This window comes from Gopherus flavomarginatus, chromosome 4, assembly GCF_025201925.1.
Source record: "Gopherus flavomarginatus isolate rGopFla2 chromosome 4, rGopFla2.mat.asm, whole genome shotgun sequence".
Taxonomy (NCBI): Eukaryota; Metazoa; Chordata; order Testudines; family Testudinidae; genus Gopherus; species Gopherus flavomarginatus.
In genome coordinates, this window is record NC_066620.1 from 44,762,935 (window position 1) to 44,787,720 (window position 24,786).

Here is a 24,786-nt window from a genome sequence, read left to right on the forward strand (position 1 = left end):
GGACCCACGTGGGTGCGGGAAGAACAACATCGCCATGGGGAGAAGGAAGCGCCCCATGCACCAGCTGGTCGGCAGCTTGAGCAAGAAGCAGAAAAAGCATCTCAAGGAGTTTGGGGAGCAGCATCCGTTCTACGACAAGTGAGCGGGCCCGGGGGCGAGGTGATCTCGTGTCCCCGCTGCCCGGTGGCAGCCCGGCCTGCTCTGGGCTCCTGGCCGCGGGACTCCCCAGAGCCGCCTGTGCAGCTGGGAAACGGCCCCTTCTCCCGTCGGCTTTGTACCCGCTCTGGGAAGAGCTCCGGGGGGGACCTGTAGCCTGATTCTCCCCCCGGGCCCGGCGCTGGGGCAGCCCGTCGCTGGCAACATATGATTTGCCCGGGAAGAGCCGAGCGGCTCCCTCCGCCGAGAAGCGGGAAGTAACAAGGTGTCAGCAGCAGCGATTGCCCCGAGCTTACACTGCACCAGCTGCTCCCGGCCGGGGAGGCCCAGCCCCGCCTGCTGCTGGGAGGCGGGCGGAGAGTTGGCAGCCGGGCCCTGGGCGCCCCGGGGACATGGCGGGGCCGGAGGCTGCCGGCCGGCAAGTTGTCGGGGGCGCTGAAGTTGGATGGGGTGATGCTGGGGCTGTACGGGGCTGGCTTAAAAAGATCGTGAGTCTCTCTCTGAAAAAGACGCAGAGAAACTCTCCACTGGCCCTGTTTTTTATATGCAGAGAAACTGTTGTTGTGGCACAGCTGAGTCATGGAGTTGTTATAACACGTTGGGAGTGGGAGGTTCAGAAAGAAAAAGGTTGAGACCCCCTGGTTTAGATCTTCACCTGACAAGTGCCTATCTATCCAGATGCCCTATTATTAAAACTACTCCTCTCCCCCAGGTAGTACTAAACCTAATTTTAGAGTGTCCTGTGCACAGTAACAGGCTTGGTGGATTTAATTTAATTTTCTCTTGTGGGAGGACCCCATTCACCCTGGCAGCATCTTAACATCTGGAAAATTCAAAGTGGGACTTAGCTGCTCAGTGTGAATATTATGAAGTGTCAAATGGAGATTGGGGTCTTAGAAACTTGTGGGTGCAGCAGGTTGTGGGGACAGCAGGTTATGTAGCCAGCTATGCACCTGGGGGATGTGCTGAGAACCGTTGTCCCCCTAGAACCATGCTTATTCAAGTTAGAGACTGTCCCTTCAAATGTGTGAGACCATGCAGGTCTGGCTGGGAGCCCATAATAGATACACTTCTACCCCGATGTAACACGAATTCGGATATAATGTGGTAAAGCAGTGCTCCCGGTGAGCAGGGCTGGGCACTCCGGTGGATCAAAGCAAGTTCGATATAACGCGGTTTCACCTATAACACGATAAGATTTTTTGGCTCCCGAGGACAGCATTATATCGAGGTAGAGGTGTATGTTCCTACGACTCTCTACATGCTGTTACTGTCCCATGCAGGGACAAGTACAGTTTGAATGTTTAGTCCAGTTTATATACAGTAACTCCTTACCTAACATTGTTACGTTGCTGATCAATTAGAGAATTTGCTCGTTTAAAGTTGCGCAATGCTCCCTTATAATGTTTGACAGCTGCTCACTTTGTCCACTGCTTGCAGGAAGAGCAGCCCATTGGAGCTAGCTGGTGGGAGGCTTGGAACCAGGGTGGACTGGCAGCCCCCCTATCAGCTCCCCTAAGTTTCCAGTGAAGCAGTAGCCCACCAGGCTATCAATTGCCAGGGAGTTCAACTGTCCCTCCCACCACTGCCCTGTGCTGCTCCTGCCCTCTGCCTTGGAACTGCTTCCAGGAGCCTCCTGCTTTCTGTGCAAAAGAGGAGGAGGGTGCTAATGTCAGGGTGTCCCTCCCGCCCCCTGCTCCTGCCCCGTGCTCCTATACCCCCTCTCCACAAAGCAGGGGACACAACGACAGGGCTCAGGACAGACGGAGCTTGCTGGCAGCAGCTGGTGTCTCAACTTACTGATCTACTGAAAAAGGCAGTGTACTTAGAGTGGGGTCAGTGTACTTAAAGGGGCAATGTATGTCTCTCTCTCTCTCTCTCTCTCACACAAGTTGTGTGTGTCTGTCTCTCTGCCATGCTGTCTCCCCTCCCTCCATTCTTGCTGCCTTGTAGAGTGATAGACTACATTAACAACGTGTTAACCCTTGAAGGCTCAGCCGAGTGCTAGTTCATCATTTAGCAGCAAGGCGTTCTCTGGGAAATATCCCACCCTCTGAGTTAACCATCTCAACCAGGCATCATAGAATCGTAGAATATCAGGATTGGAAGGGATCTCAAGAGGTCATCTAGTCCAACCCCCTGCTGCTGTGTGCAGTATTAAATTGTTTAAAACTTATACTGTGTATATGTGTGTATATACAATACAGTCTTTTGTCTGGTGAAAAAATTTTATCTGGAATCTAACCCACCCCATTTACATTAATTCTTATGGGGAAATTGGATTCATAGATTAAACAGAATATCAGGGTTGGAATGGACTTCAGGAGGTCATCTAGTCCAACCCCCTACTCAAAGCAGGACCAATCCCCAGACAGATTTTTACTCCAGTTCCCTAAATGGCCCCCTCAAGGATTGAGCTCACAACCCTGGGTTTAGCAGGCCAATGCTCAAACTCCCACCCTAGAGGCGGCTGCATTTAAAAGGTGCTGTGTGTAGTTGTGGTGGACTTTGAGACTGTGTGTTGAAAAGGGCTCATGCAAATGTAGAATAGTATATTACAGTATTAACTTAGGCTTTGCTTCTTCACAGGTTTATGAATTGAGCTATCTGGCCAAAGAGTTATGCTTGTGAATTGGAGAAATGAAGCTGCTCTTCCCTTCCTTCCCATACTCATATCACCCCTCCCCCATCCCTCTATAATATGCACTCACTTCTTCCAACTGGCTAGTTAGCATTGAGACAAGAAGGGAAACACTTAACAGCCTCTTAACAGAGCAGGCTGAGTTTGGGCTCAAAGGCTGCAGTCCAGAGTCAAATGCAAAATGTTGGGGCCTTAGGCTCTTTCAAGTTTTCACAGACTCCTGATGTTAGCTGCACTGTTTCCCTGTCAGCCCATTGTGTTTCCCAGATACTGCTCAGCACTCCGTCCCATTCAAATCCACAAAATCACCTTTCTGAAAGGACTTTACAGATTGGATGGGACATGATTCGCTTAACATCGTTTCACTTAAAGTAACATTTTTCAGGAACATAACTACAACGTTAAGCGAGGAGTTACTGTAGTGTTTGGCTCACACGTAACTCAACTGATTCATCACATGATTAAATATAAATATATCCTTCACTGGTATGGAATTGAATTGGTAGCCTGTATGTTGTACAACATTTGGCTTTGTGCTGTACATTAGTTTTTTCAAGAGTGAAAGTGGTTCCCTATTCATTGCTCCTATCTTAGTATTGTAAATGCTAGTTTGCCCCAATTAACTTTGTTGTATAAACTTGTTTAGCCGAATAACCTTGTTGTAAATAAGTGGCATATTGTTAATGTTTGTGAGAGAATCTGCCTGTCAGAAGCAGCAGAGCAGAATGCTTGGTTATTACAGTTTTATGAGAGACTTAATATAACAGGATCTTACCTCATTCACTGTCAGACTCTGCAATTGCCTCTGTTCCTCTCTTTCCCCAGTCAAACCACCACAACAGGTGCTTTGAATTACTTTCCCCTTCTTGGGTCTGGTTCATAAACATCAAATAGTTTAACTCAAAGCCAAAATCACCCACATGCGTTTTCAAGGCTCAGCAGTCCACTTCAACCCTCCTGGGCTCTTAACTCTCTCAAAGATTTTACTTCTTCCCCTTTTAGATAGATCTAGCCAAATCTTTCTGACTGGCTGGTAGGGAAAGCAGGGTACCCTGTAGATCAGGAGTCCCCAGCGTGGTGCCCGCAGGTGGCATGGCGCCTGCCGGGGCATCTAAGTGCGCCTGCGTACTAGCCAGCAGATGAGTATCCGCCGAAATGTCACCAACAAGCTGCGTCATCCAGAGGTGTCGCCGCTGAAATGCTGCTGATTTTCGACGGGATTTTGGCGGTGACGCCTGTGGATGACGCTACTTGTCGGTGGCATTTCAGCGCTGACGCCCATTGACATTGCCGCTTGTTGGCGGAATTTCGGCGGATGCTCATCTGCTGCCACGGTCCTCCATGGCTCGTCGTTTGGCGCCCACCAGACAAAAAAGGTTGGGGACCACTGCTGTAGATGCTTCTCTGCTCCCTTAAAGCGTAAATGTGTGTCTTTCTCTCTTTTACCCTTGTATCAGGGCACCAGTCCTCAGCTCCGCAGAGCTCTGAGACACTCAGGACTATTCTTAGGTCTTCTCTAGCTCCTGATTGCCCTTCTTCTGAGGGCGGCAGGCTCACTCTTATAGGAAGCCCTACCCCTGGGGTTACCATCAGGGCTTTGGAGCGGAGCACAGAACAGTGGAGCTGCAGGTTTTTGCCTGGAGCTGGAGCACAGCTCCAAAGCCCTAGTTACCATTATGTGATGTTTGGCACCTGACCCAAACTCATCACCTAGGAGATGGAGTACTAGGCACAGGTGGGGCTGAGCCCAGCTCCCCTTAAAGGCCCAGCCCATTCTGTAACATTTAGCTTTTCCTTTAAGTTGGCTTTTAATTACATTAGGACTTATTTTTGGTTCATATTTATTGTTTTCTTTCCTCCACCCTACCGTTTTGTTATGTTTATGTGGAGAAACTGTCAGATAATTAAGAAAAATAAATGTCAACAATGTCTTTTCAGGGTTTCTGGAAGAGAAGAAACAACTGAAATTTGTGAGCTGGTAATACATTATTACTATTTTTATAGCCCTCTTTGTATTGCTGCGGATAGTCATGGAATTAATATGAATTATTAAATAGTATAGAGCTAATTTAGATGCTAAATCTACATTTTAATTTAAGTAAAAACCTGCTTACAGAATACTTTCAATGAAGTTTAAAAAAAAATCCATTGAAAATAGTTTTGTTTGGTTTTAAACATTTCTCTGAAGGGAGAGCCAGGAAGTGAAATTGAATAGAAACTGATGAGTCTCTTTGTCACCCAAGCTAAGTGTAGAATTTTTGCATTTCTCCAAGCAATAATGGTGAAAAGTAAATTAAAATTTTAAAATGGAGTGTTAATAATAAGTATAATATTAAATCTGAGAGTGTCCTTTGTAACTCTTTATCTTATTAATGCCCATTATGGGGTAGGCAATTTGATTTTCATTCTCCAATTAAACGGTATCTTTTCACAGAGTGAAGGAATTTCATTAAAGCTTGTTCCACTGTCATGCTTTAATTTTGTTTTGGTCTGGAAAAGGGAATCCCCTCGATCATCCCCTTTCAGATGGATGAGGAGGCTTCAAAACTAGGGTGAAGATTGGGTTCTTTTGCTAGTTGTTTGTTTCTTCAGTGATGGTTCATGTTGTTTACAGTATCTCTGCTGCCCCTCACATAAAGGTGCCAGGAGCTGAAAAGGAAAATTTACTCTCAGCATGAAGCTTGCCAGTGTTCCCGCATAGTAATAGGCCATGTCTACATCTAAAATTTTGCAGCGCTGGTTGTTACAGCTGTATAGGGCCAGCGCTGCAGAGTGGCCACACTTACAGCAACCAGCGCTGCAAGTGGTGTTAGATGTGGCCACACTGCAGCGCTGTTGGGCGGCTTCAAGGGGTTTTGGGGAAGGCGAGAGCAAACCGGGGAAGGAGACCAGCTTCGCCGCGGTTTGCTCTCGCGTTCCGCGAACCACCCTGCAAACCGCAGGGAAGGAGACCTGCTTGCACGGGGGTTCGGGGAACGCGAGAGCAAACCGGGGAAGGAGACCAGCTTCGCCGCGGTTTGCTCTCGCGTTCCGCGAACCACCCTGCAAACCGCAGGGAAGGAGACCTGCTTGCTCGGGGGTTCGGCGAACGCGAGAGCAAACCGGGGAAGGAGACCAGCTTCGCCGCGGTTTGCTCTCGCGTTCCCCGAACAAGCAGGTCTCCTTCCCTGCGGTTTGCAGGGTGGTTCGCGGAACGCGAGAGCAAACCGCGGCGAAGCTGGTCTCCTTCCCCGGTTTGCTCTCGCCTTCCCGGAACCACCCAGCAAACCTCAGGGAAGGAGACCTGCTTGCTCGGGGTTCGCGGAACGCGAGAGCAAACCGCGGCGAAGCTGGTCTCCTTCCCCGGTTTGCTCTCGCCTTCCCGGAACCACCCAGCAAACCTCAGGGAAGGAGACCTGCTTGCTCGGGGTTCGGGGAACGCGAGAGCAAGCCGGGGAAGGAGACCAGCTTGATTACCAGAGGCTTCCTCAGGTATGCTGGGATACCTGCTTATTCCACGGAGGTCAAGAAAAGCGCTGGTAAGTGACTATACTTGATTACCAGCGCTGGATCACCAGCGCTGGATCCTCTACACCCGAGACAAAACGGGAGTACGGCCAGCGCTGCAAACAGGGAGTTGCAGCGCTGGTGGTGCCCTGCAGATGTGTACACCTCCTAAGTTGCAGCGCTGTAACTCCCTCACCAGCGCTGCAACTTTCTGATGTAGACAAGCCCTACATACTCTCAGCATGAAGCTTGCCAGTGTTCCCGCATAGTAATACTGTGTTTGTAGCACTGGCTGCAGTGTGAAATTTACTTGCAGTCATAGCTAAACATTGTTGCGCAGGATCATGCTGGGCTGGTATAGCAGACAGCAGCTAGGATGCTGACTGTTGCTTAGAGATTCAGAGTTGGCCTGTCCACCAGGTTCTGTACTCATAAGGGACTTTTTGCTGACTTAATCTTTTGGAGACCAAGCGTGCCTTGTTGAAAGACAGATGTTTCTTCAGTGGGAGAAGTATCTGAGCAGTGATTTTTTACTGATTACCAAGTGAGCTAAATTGATGCAGATCTCCACTAAGTATCTTCCTATATGGGTTACTCTCTTGAGTGTCCTGCACCAATTTAATGGCACTCATTGCTTGTGAAGATTACAAACATTCTGACCTCCCTCTAACCATGGTTTGACTGACAGGGTCAAAATCTGTGTTACTCTGTACTCTGGACAAGCCCATTGAGTTAAGTCAGTGCAGAATTAGATGAACTAGATTTCATAGTTAAAAGTCCAGAGGTCAAAGTTCTGTGTCCAAGTGGCCAGACTCATCTGTTCCCAAAGAAGCTTAGTGCTCTGACATGGTCAGAACTGTCATCTTGTACTGTGTAAACAGACTTTCCTTATAAAGATGCCCAGTGCATTACTACTTATAAACATATTAATGAAACTTTGTTAGGAAATATGAAGCCAACCCCTATAAAGCTGAAAACAGTATTGCACTGATAAGCTATGTTATATATGTCTCTTACTCATAGCAATTTTTGTCTTGAAATTTCTGATGCCAAAACTTTTAACTTCACTTTGAAGTTCTTTCAACCCCAACTGATCACAAGAAGCTGTTCTTGGAGACGGAGGTTTTCAGAACTATCCAGCAGATTTAGCTACACAACTTCTACTGAAATTAACGGGAGTTATGTGGCTAATGCCGCTTTCAGACTCTCAGCTGGGAGGCCTGATTTAATTGTGGGCCTTATGGAGATGCAATGAAACGATATAGGTCTGTTCAAGAGTAGAATCATGGAATGCAAAACTTAAAATTGTGAGACCTTGGGCTGGCCACATGCATTAAATAATATACTGCTGCTTTGTGTATGTATACACACTAATAATTGCTATACTGTTAGGATGAATGCTAATTAACATGCTGAAGGAATAATATGTATGTTCTGGAACGCTATTTTCACATTCAGTCTGAGAATTCCGATCACTCAAGTGCAGAAAGTGATGGAGAGAGTGAAGCAGAACAGGTCTCCGTGTATCACAAGCTACTGGCCACATTCAAGACTGTTCCAGATGCCGACAGTGAAGAAGATGACGAAAATGAGTCTGAAGAAGGTGATGAAAGTGATGAGGAAGAAACAGGCAGTGAAGAGTCTCAGGAGGGTGAAGATGGAGATCATACAGTCGGTGAAGAAGATGAGAATGATGTGCAGGACCAGGAAGAAGGTAGTTTTTGTTTGTCAAATGTATGGTAAGAATGGCTGAATCGGCAGATATAAACAAACTATGACACTCATTAAAGCCTCTGTATCCAAGAGTGGCTGAACTGCGCGCTGGGTTTCGGTTGGTGGGGGGTGAGGGGTGGTTGCTTTTGTTTTTGCTGCTTTGGCCCTGAGGCAGTAGGAGCTTCCATGGCTCCTGCAACTCTACGCTGAACGGGTAATGGCTAATAGATCTATGTAGCAGTGGATACACCAGCAGGACTCTGCCAAGACAGACAGAGGATGCTCCCCTCCTACACAGCAGGCACAGCTCATTCCCCTCCTCAGCACCTAGTTCTGCTTCTGCCACAGAAGAGAGGGCAGGATTTGCCTCTAGAGGAGAAAATATTTGAAATGGAAGGAAACCTTCTTTACAAGGAGAGAGCCTCATTTGCAAAGTTGGTTAGTGAAGAATTCTAGTAAAGAGATGGCAGCTTTACAAAATTGTAGCTATTTATAATAGCATTGTTTGGCGGCTAAAACACCCATCTGCAAAGATATGGTTTATCCCTTGCGCATCAGTGACCATTGTGCAGCAATTGGCATATGAGCCTTTGTTACTGTAAAACACAAATTGGTTCTGTTTTTGGATAGAATATTGGGAAAAATAACCAGAAGCTAAAATAATACCTGGAAGCTAACCAGCAAGAGTGAGGTGTCCATGTAGAGTGATTCTTTTCGGAGAACATAATCCATTTCTCTCTCCAATACTTCACAGCTAAAGACACAGCAAAGCAGATGCTTGGCCAGGAGCAACCCGATGGAGCAGATACCTCTAGTGACCCAAAACATGGAGCAAGTGAAGAGTTCACCGATGTGAAACATGAATCTGAATTTAGCCTGGAAACCAATTTCGTGGACGAGGAGAGTGGTGATTACAATGCAGATGAGAGGGAGAGTAGCTCTTCTGTCATGGTTTCAGAAGGTAAAATACACTGTTTGCGTAGTGAGCTCTCTCTAGTGTGGCTTCTGTGTGGTTTACACTTGTTTACAATAACCACATGCAGCAAGACTGCAAACTCCTAAAGGCATGCTGGCTAGCCTCTGAATTCTTATATTACGTTCCCGTTATGAGGACTTGTAAGCCAGTTGTGTCTAGGTAAGCTCCCCTGGTAATATGGACAGACAAATTGTCTTCAGGTTCGGGAATCTATTCTCCCATTAACAATGATGTGATTGTTACTCCTGGTAGGAGAGAACAGAGTCTTGAATTTACCCACACACATACTATGAATGAAAAGCCCATCTCCCAAGCTAACCAAAACAAAACTAGACTAAAGTTTAAGAACATAGACGCTGTCTGTACTCAACTTCTAAATTTCAAAAAACGGGCTGAGATTCTTACTCCCGCTGTGGCCCCTCTACACCAGAAAGAGGGCCAGAGTGGTGTAAAGTGCCCTGAAAGCCCTGTATCTAGCTGGAGGAGGACTCACTTGGCACGTGGACTGGCTAAGTTATGACAGGAGCTCTGCAGCCCAGGAATGGTAAGGCACAAAGGTGGCTTCACACCAAAGCCTTCACATCTGTGAGTTCTGTGCTGCGCTTGTTAGTGATACAGCTGAGAATCTGTCCCTGAACGTTAAATCAAACTGGGATGTGTCACCTAAACTCCAGTGTTTGACTCACACTGCCGTGCGAAATGCAAATAACGGTGTGCAGTGATGTGTATGGCCTTTCCGTGATAAAGTAACGTACTGCACATTGGCATTTGCAGAATTTCTGTTCATGTTTCATGCTATGTGGTTTTGATATTAGATGGCATAATTTAAAAGAGAGAAATTGTATTTGCAGCATCCCTGGTGACACTGGCTTGTAGGCTTACAACAGCAGCTGGTATTAAATCTGGGATGCAATTTGGTTATTGTTACATTAGGGTCGATGCATCAAAGGGCTATGCAATGGGAAAAACTGTTCATTCTTGTTACCCTGGGGAATATTGCTTATGTTGTGGGCATTGCATTTTAATAGGAACTACCAGCGTTTCAAATTCATACTTGGCACAGTGGCATTGTTCAGCCTATAAACGATGTCTCTTTTCTTTGTGACATTGTGGACTGGAAGCTGCTTTTCAGCCTGTGGTAAAAGAGGCGAACTGAGTCCTCTAGAACAACAGATATGGGTACATCAGTCAGGGAGCAACTTTCTGTCCTTATCCAGCAGTGACTTCCTGAAAATGGTGGTAATCATTCACTTTCCCTGGGCCAACCAATGCTGGAACCAGTATAAACAGTAACAAATCAGGGAGGCTGTCTTACTTTAAAGTAATATTCTGTTCAATTGCATCACTGGGAAGATATGCACAGCACTGCCACAATTTAGAAAACCCCGTGAGTTTTGAGTGCTGGATAACCTTGAGACATTGGCACTAGGATTCTCTCTAGTACGCATTTTTCCTTATGAAATGAGCAGTCCCATGTGATGCAATTATTATCAGGGCCTGATTTTCAAAAAGCTATGCCTGTGATTGTACATGCTGTAGTGTATGGACAGCCACCTGATCTTTCTTGCCTAAATTAATTGAATATCAGGCCTTTAAAGATCTCAGAAGCAGTTTGGGAGCGTGGGAGAGATTAGACTAATCAGGGGCTTCACCACCTTTTAGAGAAATAAATAAAAATATTCTATTTCAAAAAGGTTTTCTCCCATAACTAGAATGGTATTGACATAATTAATCAAAAGCACCCTATCCCAGGCAGAGCTTTCTATGAAAAAGAAAATGGGCTCATTAGTTTTTCTTGCAAGATGTGAGATACAAAGTGATGCCCCCTTCACACGTGTCTTGCAGTTGAAGCGTCACGGTTTCCAGCGTGGTGCTATTTTTTTATGTTTTGTTCATATACAGAGTATTTGACATTCTATAGAAGTGAAATGTCTCTTCCCTCCAAGTGCTATAATATCATTTGCTTTAGCAACTGAGTTACCTGGTTCAAAAATCATGTATGACTCAACTTGCAAATCAGTTCAGAAATTTAATTCCAGTTTTAATAAGAATAGCTTTTGTTTTTTAAATAGATCCATTTAAGCAACATATGAACAAAGAACTGGAAGAAAAAGAAATAGAAAACATTTCAGCACGTTCTAAAAGTACAATTCATATGAAGGTAATGATGAGTTTGTTTCCCTATCATGAGCTTATAAAAGTGCCTTCATTAAATGAAATTGGTGTTTATCTTACATTAATCCTTTTGTATACTTTACTATTCCAAAATTCCATTATCTGCACTGAAATAGATTCTGAATACTTATTACTGTTGGAATTCTTGTCAACATTCAGTCAGACTGCATTGTTGTTTAGATTTTTCTTTTTGCGTAGTTCAAAGCTGGAGTCAAAATTTAAGCTCAGATCTTCAGCTGGAGTAATTGGGAGCCACTGAGCATCTGGCCTTTATGGTCTAATCTGCACTATTGAAATTAGTAAACGTTTTGTTGTTGACCGTTGGTAAGATTAGTCCTGCAAGGCCTGATTCTGAGAGGAGGCAAGCACCTCCTGTGATAGGCTGGGCACCTGTACACTTGTTGTTACCACAGGGATCATTCATCCAGTCAGACACCTTGATGTTACTTCATAGATTTAAGACCAGAAGGGATCATCTAGTCTGATCTCCTGAAAACTTGGACTTGTTCAGGATTTGAATCTGGGATCTCTTTCATCTAAAGCAAGACTCCTACCCTATACCAACAAGCCACACTTAATAGATCTGCTCTTCCATCTACTTGTTCAAATACAGTCATTTGTCACTAAAGGTTCTGTTCTGGGGCGTGGGGGGAAGGGGGGTGAATTAAAGATGCCCAGCACAAGTAACATCTTGGATAAATTATCCAAGAGGTAACCTGCAGCTGTCAACTCCGTCCTCCCAGTAGTTTTAGAAAACCTGGTAATGAATGGGAATCAAAGTTGGATAGATGGAAAATACTTTTAGAAAATGAATGTCATTTTTTATTAGTTTGATTGCCATAGCGTTCAAAATGTGCTAGATACTTTCCAAACATAGATACAGTCCTTGCCTAGAAGGGTATGCAATCTATTTTAGATTCTAATTTGATGGTCCTTCTCATTTGTCATCTTGCTCAACAATTTACATTAGTTTTGTACTCCTAGTAGTAACTAACTATTAGTCCTAAAATGAACCACGAGATACATCTTTTTATATTCATGTCATAGGACTACTGTATCCTATTACTCATTTCCATGACATGCTACTTCTAGTGGCATGTAGATTACATCACCATGAAAACATATATGCACAGAGAGGGAGAGAGAGCGAGCACACAATTATTCAACACGAGGGTAGATTGATTTTTAAATCACTGATTTTAACCAACAAGCAAGAAATCTTGGTTTGAATAATCAATTTTAATCTTGTTTTGCATTGATTCTCATGTATTGGTATAATTTGATACCTTTTTTTGGTAGTAAAAGAATATACTTTATACACATTTATTTAAGCAATTACATAGCTTAACATATCTGAATAGATTCTTAATTTTTACATTTTTATTATGTTAGAAAGTGGTGAATGATGAATTTCATATTCAGTAAATCAATTTTTTTTATTCATGATTTGTGTCAAGCTGCATTTGAATGGAAATTGAAATTTAGTTTAAAAATCTACAAAACAGTATTTTAAAATTTTGTTTTTTATTAGTTTAGTAATTAAAACTACCTGAAAAGTTCTGGATGCATAAATAAAAAAAACTAAGTTTATCAAAATGTTTTGCATTTTAAAACTACCTGATTTAATAAACAAAAGAAGTATATCTGTAGTTAATGAATTGAACTGACTATTTCTGGTCACCATATCCTTTGCAACTTTTAGAATTAATAGATAGCCATTCACATCTCATTTTTTATTCATATTCTGCTTTTTCTAGTTTAATAAACTGAAATAAAGAAAATATTCTGTCTGCACTTGCAGAAGAGGCTTCTGCAGTCAAAAATTTGACTGAGCATTTTGTCAAACTGTCGTTCACATGCTTAGACAGGATCACTTGATCAGTGTCTTTTAAACTTTGGCAACAAAAATGTACTGCTTGAATATTATTTTTTCTTTAAATTATTTTAATAGATTATAGTAAATTTAGGTTGTAACATAAATTGTCATAATTTCAAATGGGTTTCTTATACAGAAAAATTACTTATTTTGCATTAAAAAATCAATTTCCTTCTTTATTTCTTTAAATCATGTATTTTTATCCACCTGATACATTGGCTTACCCTCATTTAGGCTGGAGTCTGATGTTTAATTAGAATCTTACAGTAGGCCATGATTTTATTTGTTGAAGGGTGGCCATAGGTGAGGACATAGAACAAATACAGAGGTGAAATGTAAACTGATGCATGATGTGCATTGGTAAATTGGTTGCACATGAGAACAAAGAAGGGTGTAACTTACATGGTGAGAGGCTAGAAGAAGCTGGTTAGCTTGCCCCTGCTAATTGCTTTCTTTATTGCACCCATCAGTTCTGGCCTTTCAGAATGTAAATCACACTATCTTATGCTTCCTGGTTAAACTGTCTAAGACACAGCAACTAACATGTAATGTACAACACCTCTGAATTTGGTCCTTGATCTTAAAAAAGTGCTTACATGAATTATCTTATTTTTCATATGGTAAAGAAAGTAAATGGTATGTTTACACTATAGAGACTATATCAGCATTGCTGTGTTGGCATAGCCCCATAGTACATGCAGATTACACTGACAGGAGTTTTCTTGTAAATATAGGAACACCACCTCCCCAAGCAATGTTAGCTGTGTTGATGGAAATCCACTTCCATCACCATAAGCTACATCTACACAGAGAGTTTTGTTGGCATAGCTACATTAGTCAGAGGTGTGGTTTTTTTCACCCCCAACCGAAGTAGCTTTGCTAATAAAACCTTTTAATGTAGACTAAGCCTGAGAGATTGTGCGTGTTGAAGGAAGAATGGTTTTTAATTTGTATCAAGTTTGAGAGGCTAGTGTTTCACATATGTTATTAAAATAACTGCTATAGCAATGTATATTTTTAGCTGTATGGTGCAAAGTAATATCACGTTTGATTTTCTTTTTCTTTCTTTTTTTCCAGTGGCCAACATTGGGCCAGTTAGTTTTTTCTTCTTTGTTACAGCAGCCGAGAACTTTTAAGCCAGATAAAGAATCTGATTTGAAACAGCTTCATCTTCACAAGACTTTAGAATCCACCTGGCCAAAAGTGAACAGCCAGTTCTTATCCACACTGACTAAACAGAACAAAGACCCGTTTACCCTGTTACAAAAGGAACTCTTTTGTATTATGAATCGATACACGGACTTGTTCTACCCGGAAAGAACTGCTTTAGGGAATGGGGAAGAAGTTCGTCATGCTTACTGTCTGCATGCACTGAATCACGTCCTGAAGGCAAATGCCCAGGTTCTCAGCAATAATGCCAAACGAAGAGATCAGAAGGCAACAGTTGATAATGATGATTTCAGGGACCAAGGACTCACTAGGCCTAAGGTAGGAGGACTCCATTAGCATAATCTTTTTTGAGGTAATTGACCCTGCCATGCAGTTGTCATAGTAGTTTATCCTGGCATCATCCACTAGCTCTTTATATCTTGTGACATGTTCCCAATTTTTTTCTTTTCGCACTGGCTGATCGTGTTGGCTTGAAGCTGTCTGTAAGTAGCAAGGGCAAATAGGCTGGGAGAAGGGCTAACTTCAGTTTGCACATTTTGCAGGCAGACTAATTCCAGGAGACCTGCTCTGTTGGAAGAGCTTTTCTAGTGCTGTAACAGATTGATGTGTCTCCTTCCTTGTTCTTACTCCATTCCTGCTACACTAGCAAATAAAGCGCCTCCATATCTCCCTTTAAAACTTAACACTGTTGCTGCAGTTGGAGGTCAGCATCTACACAGACTGCCCCAGAAAATCACTTGCTTCCTGCAGGACCAGTGGAGATGGTTCTGTGTACTCACTACTCTTCAGCCAAAGCCTTATGAGTTCCCACTCCCGTCCCCCCATTTCTCAAGGGCTACTGTCATTGTGGGTCACACTTTGCTTCAGAATTCTTTGTATCTGGTGCAGCATAACTTGGGACCAAAACTCCTCTGTTGTTATTACATAACTCTGTTGCTATGTCAACTAAAAATCAGCTGGGATCTGTCTGTATTGGCCCTCGGGTATCCAGTCCCATCAGATTCTAATAAGGCCACTTTTCCCCTTCATTAGTGATGAGGCCCAGATTAGAGCTGTCCTGCAATCAAATTATGTTCTTGATAGGGAACATGTCACTAAGCCACCATAAACTGATTGATGGACAGCTGGATTCAGTTTGCACTGATTTGTCACTAGAAGTGTAAGTGGCCTGGTTTAAAAGTTCCAGTGTTGGATGGTCACGGTACATTGTGGACTGATCACATTTAAAAACACCTGGTTTGGGTTTTTTTCTTTTATCAGTTTATTTAGATATTAATATTTAGGTATTTTGAGGGTTTTTTTTTTTTTTTTTTTTACTAGAAACAAACTTAGATCCAAATACAGCACCAAGTCCAAGCAGCTGTGTAGAGGCTATTCCAGCCATTTGTGTGCGGGGCTTTGCTAGCTTGTGTGTGGAGAATAGAAGGATCTTCAGAGTGGCAAATCCTCTGGTGCCAGTGGCCCGTGTCTTGTCCATGCCCTGCATGCTAATGACCAGAGTGCCCTTTGCAGAGCTGAGCTCCAGGCCACGGTTGGGGGTAAGCACCCGGGCATCCAGCCTCATCCACTGTACAGCAGAACTTCACAGGTTCCACTTCCAGTGGTTCCTCTTTGTCCGCAAGAAAAGGGGTTACGTTTACTCATTGTATTTCCAGTTCCAGCTGAGTCACTTATAGCTACTCACAGTAAGGTGTTTGGGAGCTGGCAGCTAAGGCCTGTTTTAGTGGAAGTGCATTTTGAAGTACTTCACTGAGCCAGCTTCAGGATCCAATCATATCTGTTCAGTCAGGCTGTCATCACTCAGGCACAACCCTCTAGCTTGGAATTTGTTTACAAGGGACCTATATTTCCTTTAATCCAGATGGCACAGTAATGGGTACTATGTGTAATAATAATTCAAATTCAGGCCTCTTTGTATTTTTTGTGTTTCGTGGGGTGATGTGCATCCCCCTCTTCTCTGGAGAAGACCTCGTTACTGAGGGACGTTATCCTTTTTTAATTGTGTTGGTTCATACAGGTGCTGATAGTAGTGCCCTTCCGTGAATCTGCCTTACGGGTGGTGCAGATTTTCATCAGCCTCCTTGAGTCAGGGAAGAAAAAACAAATAGATGTAAGTAACAAAAAGCGCTTCAAAGGGGAGTTTGGTTTTGATCCAGATGAGAGACCTCCCAACCTGAAAAGACCTGAAGATTATGAAGCTGTGTTTGCAGGCAACATCGATGACCATTTCAGGATAGGTAATAAAATCAATATTTTATCAATATTTTAGTTCTAAAAATTAAAGAGCAGGGATGCAGTTTTCCTAAATGACTTAGGAACCTAATTTCTGTTGACTTCCAATGAAACTGAGGCTTCTAAGTGCCTAAATCACTTTGAAAATGCAGTTTAGGTACTCTTAAAAATTTCATCCCAGGTCAAGATTCTTTTCTGGTAAAGTAACATTATGAAATCTTTTTCTGCTTCTTGGTTAAGATCAAGTTTAATATAATTTAAAAACCCAATTTATCTTTTATTGGAGCTGGGAGGAATCCACATTGCAATTGAGAAAGGATGGACTTGGTATAATGGCTTCCACCTCTAATGACTGTAGTTTTTCCTGATTATGTTTTTAAAGCAGTTTGTTTGCACTGAAGTTATTAATCAGTAATGGTCTGAGGAAAATTAGAAATTCTGTAATGAGCAAAGCAATTTTCGACTATATTGCATATGTTTTCCAGCAGAGTTTTCATGCATGCAAAAGATGGGCAGTGAGTATGAATACTAGTTGAGCAGAAAATGTCAAGACTGTTTAATAAATTGAAATTTCATACTGGCTTGGTATGCAGAGAATTAGCTTGTGGCTTGATGCCATGAGGAGTAGGTGGTTGTTCAAACTTATCTAGACAGAGAAGAAGAGGCTCTTAAAATTATTATCCCTTGAAAGATAAATTGGCCTTCAAAGATATTTGATAATGTTGTGGGAAATGTAAGCATTTGCCCCCCTTCACGAGTGAATAGCTGTGATTTACTGAGTTACACTGCTTTCTGCAGCAAAATCACTCTCTTCAGCATCCCATCCCATGCAAAAATCTGTCTGATTGACCTACTACCGTGAAGAAATGCACATCTGAATAGAGAAGAAATCGTCATCTGTCATCTTGCAGCAGCATTGTGATGGCATCCATCACCATGTTTTCCAGGCACTAAAATCCTTTTTTGTATGGATTAGGGAATGCATTTTAAACTCTACTAGTTCTTTTTTTTTTTTTTTTTTTTTTTTTTTTTTAAATTAAGAAAAATTGTCAACGTTTTTGTTACATTGAAGTGTAACTCTGTCTTGTGTGTTTATTCCCTCTGGTAGTTTATTTCATTGGCTTGATTTCCAGTGAGGAGTTTTAAAAATTATTTTTATTTAACCAAAACATACAAAAGATGAAACCCTGGCCCTGTTGAAGTCAATGGGAGTTTTGCCGTTAAGTCAGGAATTCTACCCAAAGTGTCGAACTTGGGCACAGAAAGCTGTGGGCCAAAATGCCGTCAATTATGTAGTCATGACGTGGATAACTAACTCATTTTGTACACAAGAAACATTACCTAGGTCAGCCCATCATGCCTGATGTATCATGCTAGTGTAGAACCAGCGTCCATAAAGTTACTCCAAACTGGCAGTGATGGAACTAAGAGCAGAATGGGTCATCCTGCCTTTATGAAGGAGGGGAGTGTTGCGTTTTAGTAACCTATGGATCTGTGAATGGTACTGATATATTTTTAAAGGTACTCTATGCAGTCCTCCTTGGACAGAGTGAGATAATGTTTACAACAAGATTTAAAGCAGAAGGATATAAACTGTGGGGGTGGGGGAGAAGGAGAGGGAATTGTGTGGTTTTTTTTCATTGCATGTCCCTTTTAGGGTGGAGGGAAAGGAAGTACAGTGATCAAAAAGTCAAACATACCAAGAAAACACTGCTGTTTGTTTTTTATTGAACAGGGGTTGCTATTCTTCAAAAGAGTATGCGATTATATGCACCATTTTACTCTTCTGATATCATCATTGCCTCTCCCCTTGGTTTGAGGACCATTATTGGGGCAAAGGGGGAGAAGAAGAGAGATTTTGATTTCCTCTCATCGATAGAAATTCTTATAATTGACGAAGCAGATGTTTACCTGATGCAGAATTGGGAGCATACTCTGGTAGGTTTTTTTCACTCCGTATTACTTTATTTGTTTGACATGCTATATTATGTCTAACTAGTGGTATAATTCATCCCTAGCGATAAATTCTGTCAAATTTTCATTCTCTCTTTCTGTGCCTTCCACTTAATAATGTTTCATCTCACTAATATTTTCCCATTATGAAAGTAATCCTTGTCCTGGAATGACAGATGCATGCTGAAGTGTGCTAGGCCTATGACACTCCTTGGATTTCAGTAATACTCAGCACTTTTACTCTGTAGGTCTCAGTATTTGGTATTTCTGTAGCACATTTTGTCTAAAGTTCTGAGAAGACTTTCACAACTGTTGATTAAATCTTGGAACAATCCTATGAGGAGGATAACAGAGATTGCTTCACTCACTTTTGGGAGGGAACATAGCAGCTGTATGACAGCTTACAATAATATTATACAACATTTCAGGTCAGAAAATGAAGTAGAATACTGTATCTGATTGTAACTATGTGTAGAACTTGGGAAGGAAGTTGCTTTCTGCCTGCCTTGGAGTTTGGCTTAGGCGGGTTAGCAACCTGACAGTTGCCGAATTTAGGTAATTTATAAACACTCCTTGAATTACTACTTAAAATCTGTATCTCTCAGGAAAAAAAAATACATTGTTCAGTATATTAAAACAAAGCAGATTTCCATGAGACTGCTGGATTGAAACACCCTGCTAAGGTGCCCAGGTATAAATTCCTGTTAACGGTGCTTTCAGAAGTGAGCTTGGAGAGTGTCTTTTTTTATGTAACGTGTCCCATGGGGGGAAAAAGCATAAAACTGAATATTAACAAAAACGCATTCATTGATACCAATCCAGAAGTTTCTCTGAGTGAAATTCACTGATGTGGCACAGAAGCCTGGTGCTGTCTCCTCTCCGGAGGGATGAATTCACCATCTGTGTTCATAACTCTCACTGAGTGCTATGTGGGTTTCACTTTGGCTTTATTGATTAGGTCTAAAGTTTCTGGAACTGGCCCCACACGGGGAAGAAATCAGAAGCTGAGGCCATACCAAGATTGAAATCTACCTCACTTGTAAAGTCTGAGGAGCTAATGAATTTTAATTAGGTCCTGTAGAAAGAAAACTAGTAAATTACTGTTCATCTGATGAGTGAGCAGGATCCAGAAAGCTGTGTTTTGGGAGCCTGCTAGTCTGTTATGCTGTCGGCTGACTTGTTCATTTCCACTCACTTTCACAGTGCAGTTAACTTACTTGTCAAGTGTGCGTTCGTGGTCTCAGGTTACATACATCTGTTTCTCTCTGTTTAAAGCACCTGATGAACCATCTCAATCTCCTTCCTTCGGAGTCCCATGGTGTAGATTTTTCACGAGTGCGCATGCAGAATGTGAATAACTGGTCAAAGTATTATCGTCAAACGCTACTGTTTAGTGCTCTTCAAGATCCCCAGATTAACTCTATCTTCAATAAGAACTGCTTCAATTACAGAGGGCAGGTGAGTTCACGGACAGGCCGATAACTATCTTAGATTTTGGAGGTAACGAGGTAACAGGATCGGTTGCTTCCTACATGTCCTCTTGTAGCAGGAGTGGCTTTGCTGCACCCTACCTCAGTTTCCCCTCTTGATTTCTCAATAACTCTGATTCCCTCCCCCCCCCCCCCCCCCCCCCCCCCCCCCCCCCCCCCCCCACACACACACACACACTCTCCTCCCTCCCCAAGCACCTTTAATGAGTCTGGTGGCAGCCCTTCTTTGGGTTTGGTTTTATTAACATAAAGTTCAAAATAAACACAAGTTCTTCTACCTCATCTTAAGCTGGACCCAACCCCTTATCCCTGAGGTGTTGCCTCTGATGGTTCTCTGTGCCTCTGGAGAAGACACAAGGTTGATCCTGCCTTCTTTGTCTTCTCTCCAAAAGGAAAACTAAACCTACAGCTGGGAGTTTCTGCTCAACCACAACTCCCTTCCTTATGGACCACTGCAGGAGACTCTCTCTCTCATCCTGCAGCTTCACTCTGCAGACCATCCCCTGAGCCCCTTCAGCTATCCATGGGCCTCTGTTTTTCTGGCATCAGAGGCCAGGCCCTGGAGGCATGGTTTAGTCACATGGCTGTCAATCAGGTGACAGTTCAGTTTCTTCGTTGTGGAGGCCAATAATCTGTCATCACAGTGGACTGTGACCTATCTTGTTTTAGAAGGGCCAGCCTTCCTCTGACAAGATGCCATGTTAATCTTCAGCATGAAGAAACTGCAATAGAAATTCTTATTGTTTGTGCATGTGCCAGTAGTTCATATAACGCACATCAGTTTTTAATCTACATGACAGTGCAGCCTGCGCTAAGAACGATCTCTAATGGCAAACTGTTACCTTAAGCAACCATTCTTATCTCCAGAGATTCCATTGCAATTTTATTTGATCTATTAGATGTTTTTTTATTTAGTGTGTTTATTATGGCAGTGCCTAAGAGCCAGCCAAGAAAGTGTGTGTGTGTGTGTGTGTGTAGTTCAGACTAGAAGATCATAATGGTCCCTTCTGTCCTTAAAGTCTGTGAGTGCTAGGCACTGTGCAAACAGAGTCATTACACAGATTCCTGATGTGACACAGTCTCAGGTCAAATTTTAGGGATTGGTTTTGTACTGAATCTTATAAACCTTGCTATTAATAGTGGTTTTTTGGGGTTTTTTGGGGGGGGAAGGTTTTTTTTTGGAGGGGGGGGGGGATTCCAATGGAATTTTTGTTTACAAGTTACATTCCCTCTAACTTGCTTGCAAGCCAAACACTGCAGCATTGTACTAATCCACGAGAACCAGAAAGTGAAAATGACCAGACAGGTTTCATTATCCAAGATGAGCAAAAGGCATACAGAAAGCACTGAGTTAGTTCTCACTCCCGTATTTTCCTAGGACAGTGGTTCCCAAACTTGCTCCGCCGCTTGTGCAGGGAAAGCCCCTGGTGGTCCGGGCCAGTTTGTTTATCTGCCGTGTCTGCAGGTTCGGCCAATCGTGGCTCCTAGTGGCCGTGGTTCGCTGCTCCAGGCCAATGGGAGCTGCTGGAAGTGGCAGCCAGTACATCCCTCGGCCCGTGCCAAGTTTGGGAACCACTGTCCTAGAAGCATGGCATGTATAGTTACTCAGATACTGGGTGGAAGTAGTGCTGGCAGTAGTGGTGGGCAGGTGGCTCGCTGCCGCGGGGCAGCGAGTGTTACAGCCCCCGGGCCGCACCTGTCGCCGCCTCACGGGGCCGAGGGAGATGACCGCCGCCGGGCATGTATAGTTACTCAGATACTGTGTGGAAGTAGTGCTGGCAGTAGTTCTCTATTGACTTGTTCAGAACAGCCTCGTTTGTTGCCTGAAGGAGTATGTAATTAACTGAAAACTGATTAGAATGTGAAGGCTTTTTAAATGCCATTTATGTTTCACTGCTTCTCTGACTGTTTGACTTACCTCCTGCAGGTAGCCGTAAGGAACGTACCCTCAGTTGGCTCCATTAGCCGTGTTGTGGTACAACTTCCTCATGTCTTTCGAAGGCTGGAAGCTGAAAGTTCTATTTCTGTAATAGATGCAAGGTAATCTGTCACCCAAACCATTCTGCTATGCCCCAGTAACTGCAGCTTCAAATGTTGTGCTTAGTCCAGTATAGTGCACTCTGTGCCCCACAGAGCTGATGTGCCTAAAAATAATGAGATAGTGAATAGTAATATGTGCTCTTATTGCTCATCAGATGTGGGTTAGACACTGCACAGTCAAATAAATGTACTTGTAGTTTCCTCTCCCCTAGTCCTCTCTCCCCCTATTTTTCTTTTAAAAGATTACAGTCAACATCGTAGAACCCTTGCACTGATGTACCTTTGTGTTTAGCCCTTGTCAAGTCTGGAAACCTTGGTCAGTTTAAAGATTTTCTTGACTGTGACACAGAATAATAATGTTTGGAGGTTATGTGGGGTTTATTGGGGGGAGAGGGTTGATGTGGTTCTTTTTTGTTTGTTTTGTAAGGGTTCCTCCCCTCTCCCCCCGCAACCATTCTTAAGAAAGCTCATTTACATGTTGGACAGAAGCATATTGACTCAGGATAATATTCGTGTGCATTTTCTTAACCCAGGTTTCAGTTCTTCATTGACAAAGTTTTGCCTGAGTATCGTGATGCAATCATGTCACATACACTCATTTACATTCCATCGTATTTCGACTATGTGCGTCTTCGAAATTACTTCAAGAAGGAAGAGCTGAATTTTACACACATCTGTGAATACACCAAAATATCTGATATCTCTAGAGCAAGACATTTCTTCCTCAAAGGAGAGAAGCAGTTCTTAGTTTTCACTGAACGCTTCCACTTTTACAAAAGGTATGGCCTGGGCCAGATTCTGCTAGGGGAGGGATAGCTCAGTGGTTTGAGCATTGGCCTTCTAAACCCAGGGTTGTGAGCTCAGTCCTTGAGGGGGCCACTTAGGGATCTGAGGCAAAATCAGTACTTGATCCTGCTAGTGAAGGCAGGGGGCTGGGCTTGATGACCTTTCAAGGTCCATTCCAGTTCTATGAGATAGATAGATAGATAGATATGGAAATCTGAAGGCTGGTTCATGTAACCCGTTGGGGGAATCCTTCTTAGATTGACGTAGGAGCCTCATGAAATATTAACGCAAACAAAAATTGCAAGTATCCCCCTAGATATTTAATAATACATTAAATACCGTATAGGGCTCAATGCTGGGAGTTGGTAAATGCACCCAACTCCCACTGACATCTGCAGGAACACAACACCATCCAGAATTGGCCTAATAGTACCTTTCATCACAGTCTGCATCTGGGTTGGGATAATTCCTTTCACCTCTGGAAAGGAACTTGGAATTTGTTCCCTGACAGCAGCACCACTAGGGGGCCATAATAAGTTTTCTACTTGAAACTGACTACAGCTGATCAGTTTTTTTTGATGGAATAGTTTTCTGTTGACAAATGCTATTTAGTCTAAACCTTCCTGTGCAACATTTAATATCAATTTTGATGAAATTTTCAATGGAAAAAAGTAAAAATGTTTTCCATTAATTTTGTTTAACTTTCACTGTATTGAAATATGTAATACATTTATTATTACATATATTTTATTACATACATAACTGCATAATTTTGATCAAAATAAAACATTCTGATGATTCTGAATCAGTTTTAATTTTCTTTTTGCATGACATTTCGGTTATTCTTTCTGATTCAGAAAAAATCTTTTTTTGAAATGTTGGAATTTTCTGTGGAACAGAAATCCCAGTTCTTAACACGTTTTTTGTTCTGACTAGCACATACATAAGGTTGTTCCAAGATTTCAACAGTCTTTTGGGTGTTGTTACATCCTTGGATGTAGTGAAAGCATTTTGAGCAATCAGACACTTAAACTAGTCTACATTATACTCCTCTGGTAATTCCTAATGTATTGCAAAGTGGGATTTGGATTTTCTTTCAGTGATGTATGTGAGGGGAGACAGAGCCAAAAAAACCTATTATCTAAATGTAGGCCCGTAGCCAGAAAAGGCATCTATATGAGTGGATTTGTATAACCCCATTGAATTCAATTGCACTGGTTTAATTTGGATACCACTGGTGCACACTGCCCACATGAATCCCATTGCAGTACCAGGGCCTTAGTTTGACCAAGTTTTACTATGTTAGGATTAAATCCAAAGAGTTCGAGTTCAGTGGGAGTTGATGGTGCTCAGCACTTTTCAGGAGGTGCCCAGTACCTAGCAGGATTAAGCTCTTCATTCTGCTTCTGTTTAAGTCAATGGCAAGACTCCCAGACATCAGTGGACGTAGCATTGGACTTGCAGAGCTCAATGATGGAAGAGGCTGAGTGCACTTAACTCCAATTGAAGTCAGGGAATTGGGAGAGCTCAGAGCCTCAAAGGATATGTAACTTTCATAAGTGGGCAGTGTAAATTGGAGAGTTTCTGAAGTCATTGCAGAATACAATATTGTGACCATAGTATTTTTCTCTAATGCAGATACCTAATAAAGGGCATCAGAAACCTCATTTTCTATGAGTTACCGACCTACCCCCATTTCTACAGCGAGGTTTGTAATATGCTGATGGCCAGAGCCAGTGGAGAGGAAGCTACTTGGACTTGTACCATTCTCTATTCAAAGTATGATGCTCAGAAGTTGGCTGCTGTGGTCGGTGTAGATCGTGCTGCTCAAATGCTGCAGTCTGAAAAAAACGTGCACCTTTTTGTTACTGGAGAAAATGAATGAACAAAGTCATGGACCGAGACTCCTGTTGTGTGGACTTGGATCTTTTTGTCTAACATGCATGTTGATGCTGTTTTTTAAATAAGTGTTTGGGGGAGGAAAAGATGTATCAAAAATATTTTCTTGGAATTTGTTTTAAAGGGTTAATTTGTATATTTAAATACTTCCACTTAAGCCAATGAGGGAAGTAAAAGATGCCATTTAAGCAAA

The 24,786-nt window shown here is 42.7% G+C and overlaps 1 protein-coding gene across 1 annotated transcript; it reads left to right on the top strand.

Moving 5' to 3' along the window:
* On the top strand, positions 1-24,786 carry UTP25 (UTP25 small subunit processome component). Its single transcript, XM_050951838.1, has 12 exons — positions 1-138; positions 4,736-4,775; positions 7,742-7,997; positions 8,751-8,957; positions 11,045-11,133; positions 14,101-14,511; positions 16,211-16,430; positions 18,161-18,363; positions 19,654-19,836; positions 21,796-21,908; positions 22,442-22,687; positions 24,333-24,786. Exons 1-12 carry the CDS (start codon positions 35-37, stop codon positions 24,577-24,579), a joined length of 2,319 nt encoding a protein of 772 aa, XP_050807795.1. The 5' UTR covers positions 1-34; the 3' UTR covers positions 24,580-24,786.

What these genes read in the sequence shown, in the direction of transcription:
- UTP25 (XM_050951838.1), top strand. Translation starts at nt 35, where the DNA reads ATGGGGAGAAGGAAGCGCCCCATGCACCAGCTGGTCGGCAGCTTGAGC. An exon ending in TTCTGTCATGGTTTCAGAAG is followed by an intron (nt 8,958 to 11,044) that starts GTAAAATACACT and finishes TTTTTTAAATAG; the next exon opens with ATCCATTTAAGCAACATATG. An exon ending in ATTTCTGTAATAGATGCAAG is followed by an intron (nt 21,909 to 22,441) that starts GTAATCTGTCAC and finishes TTCTTAACCCAG; the next exon opens with GTTTCAGTTCTTCATTGACA.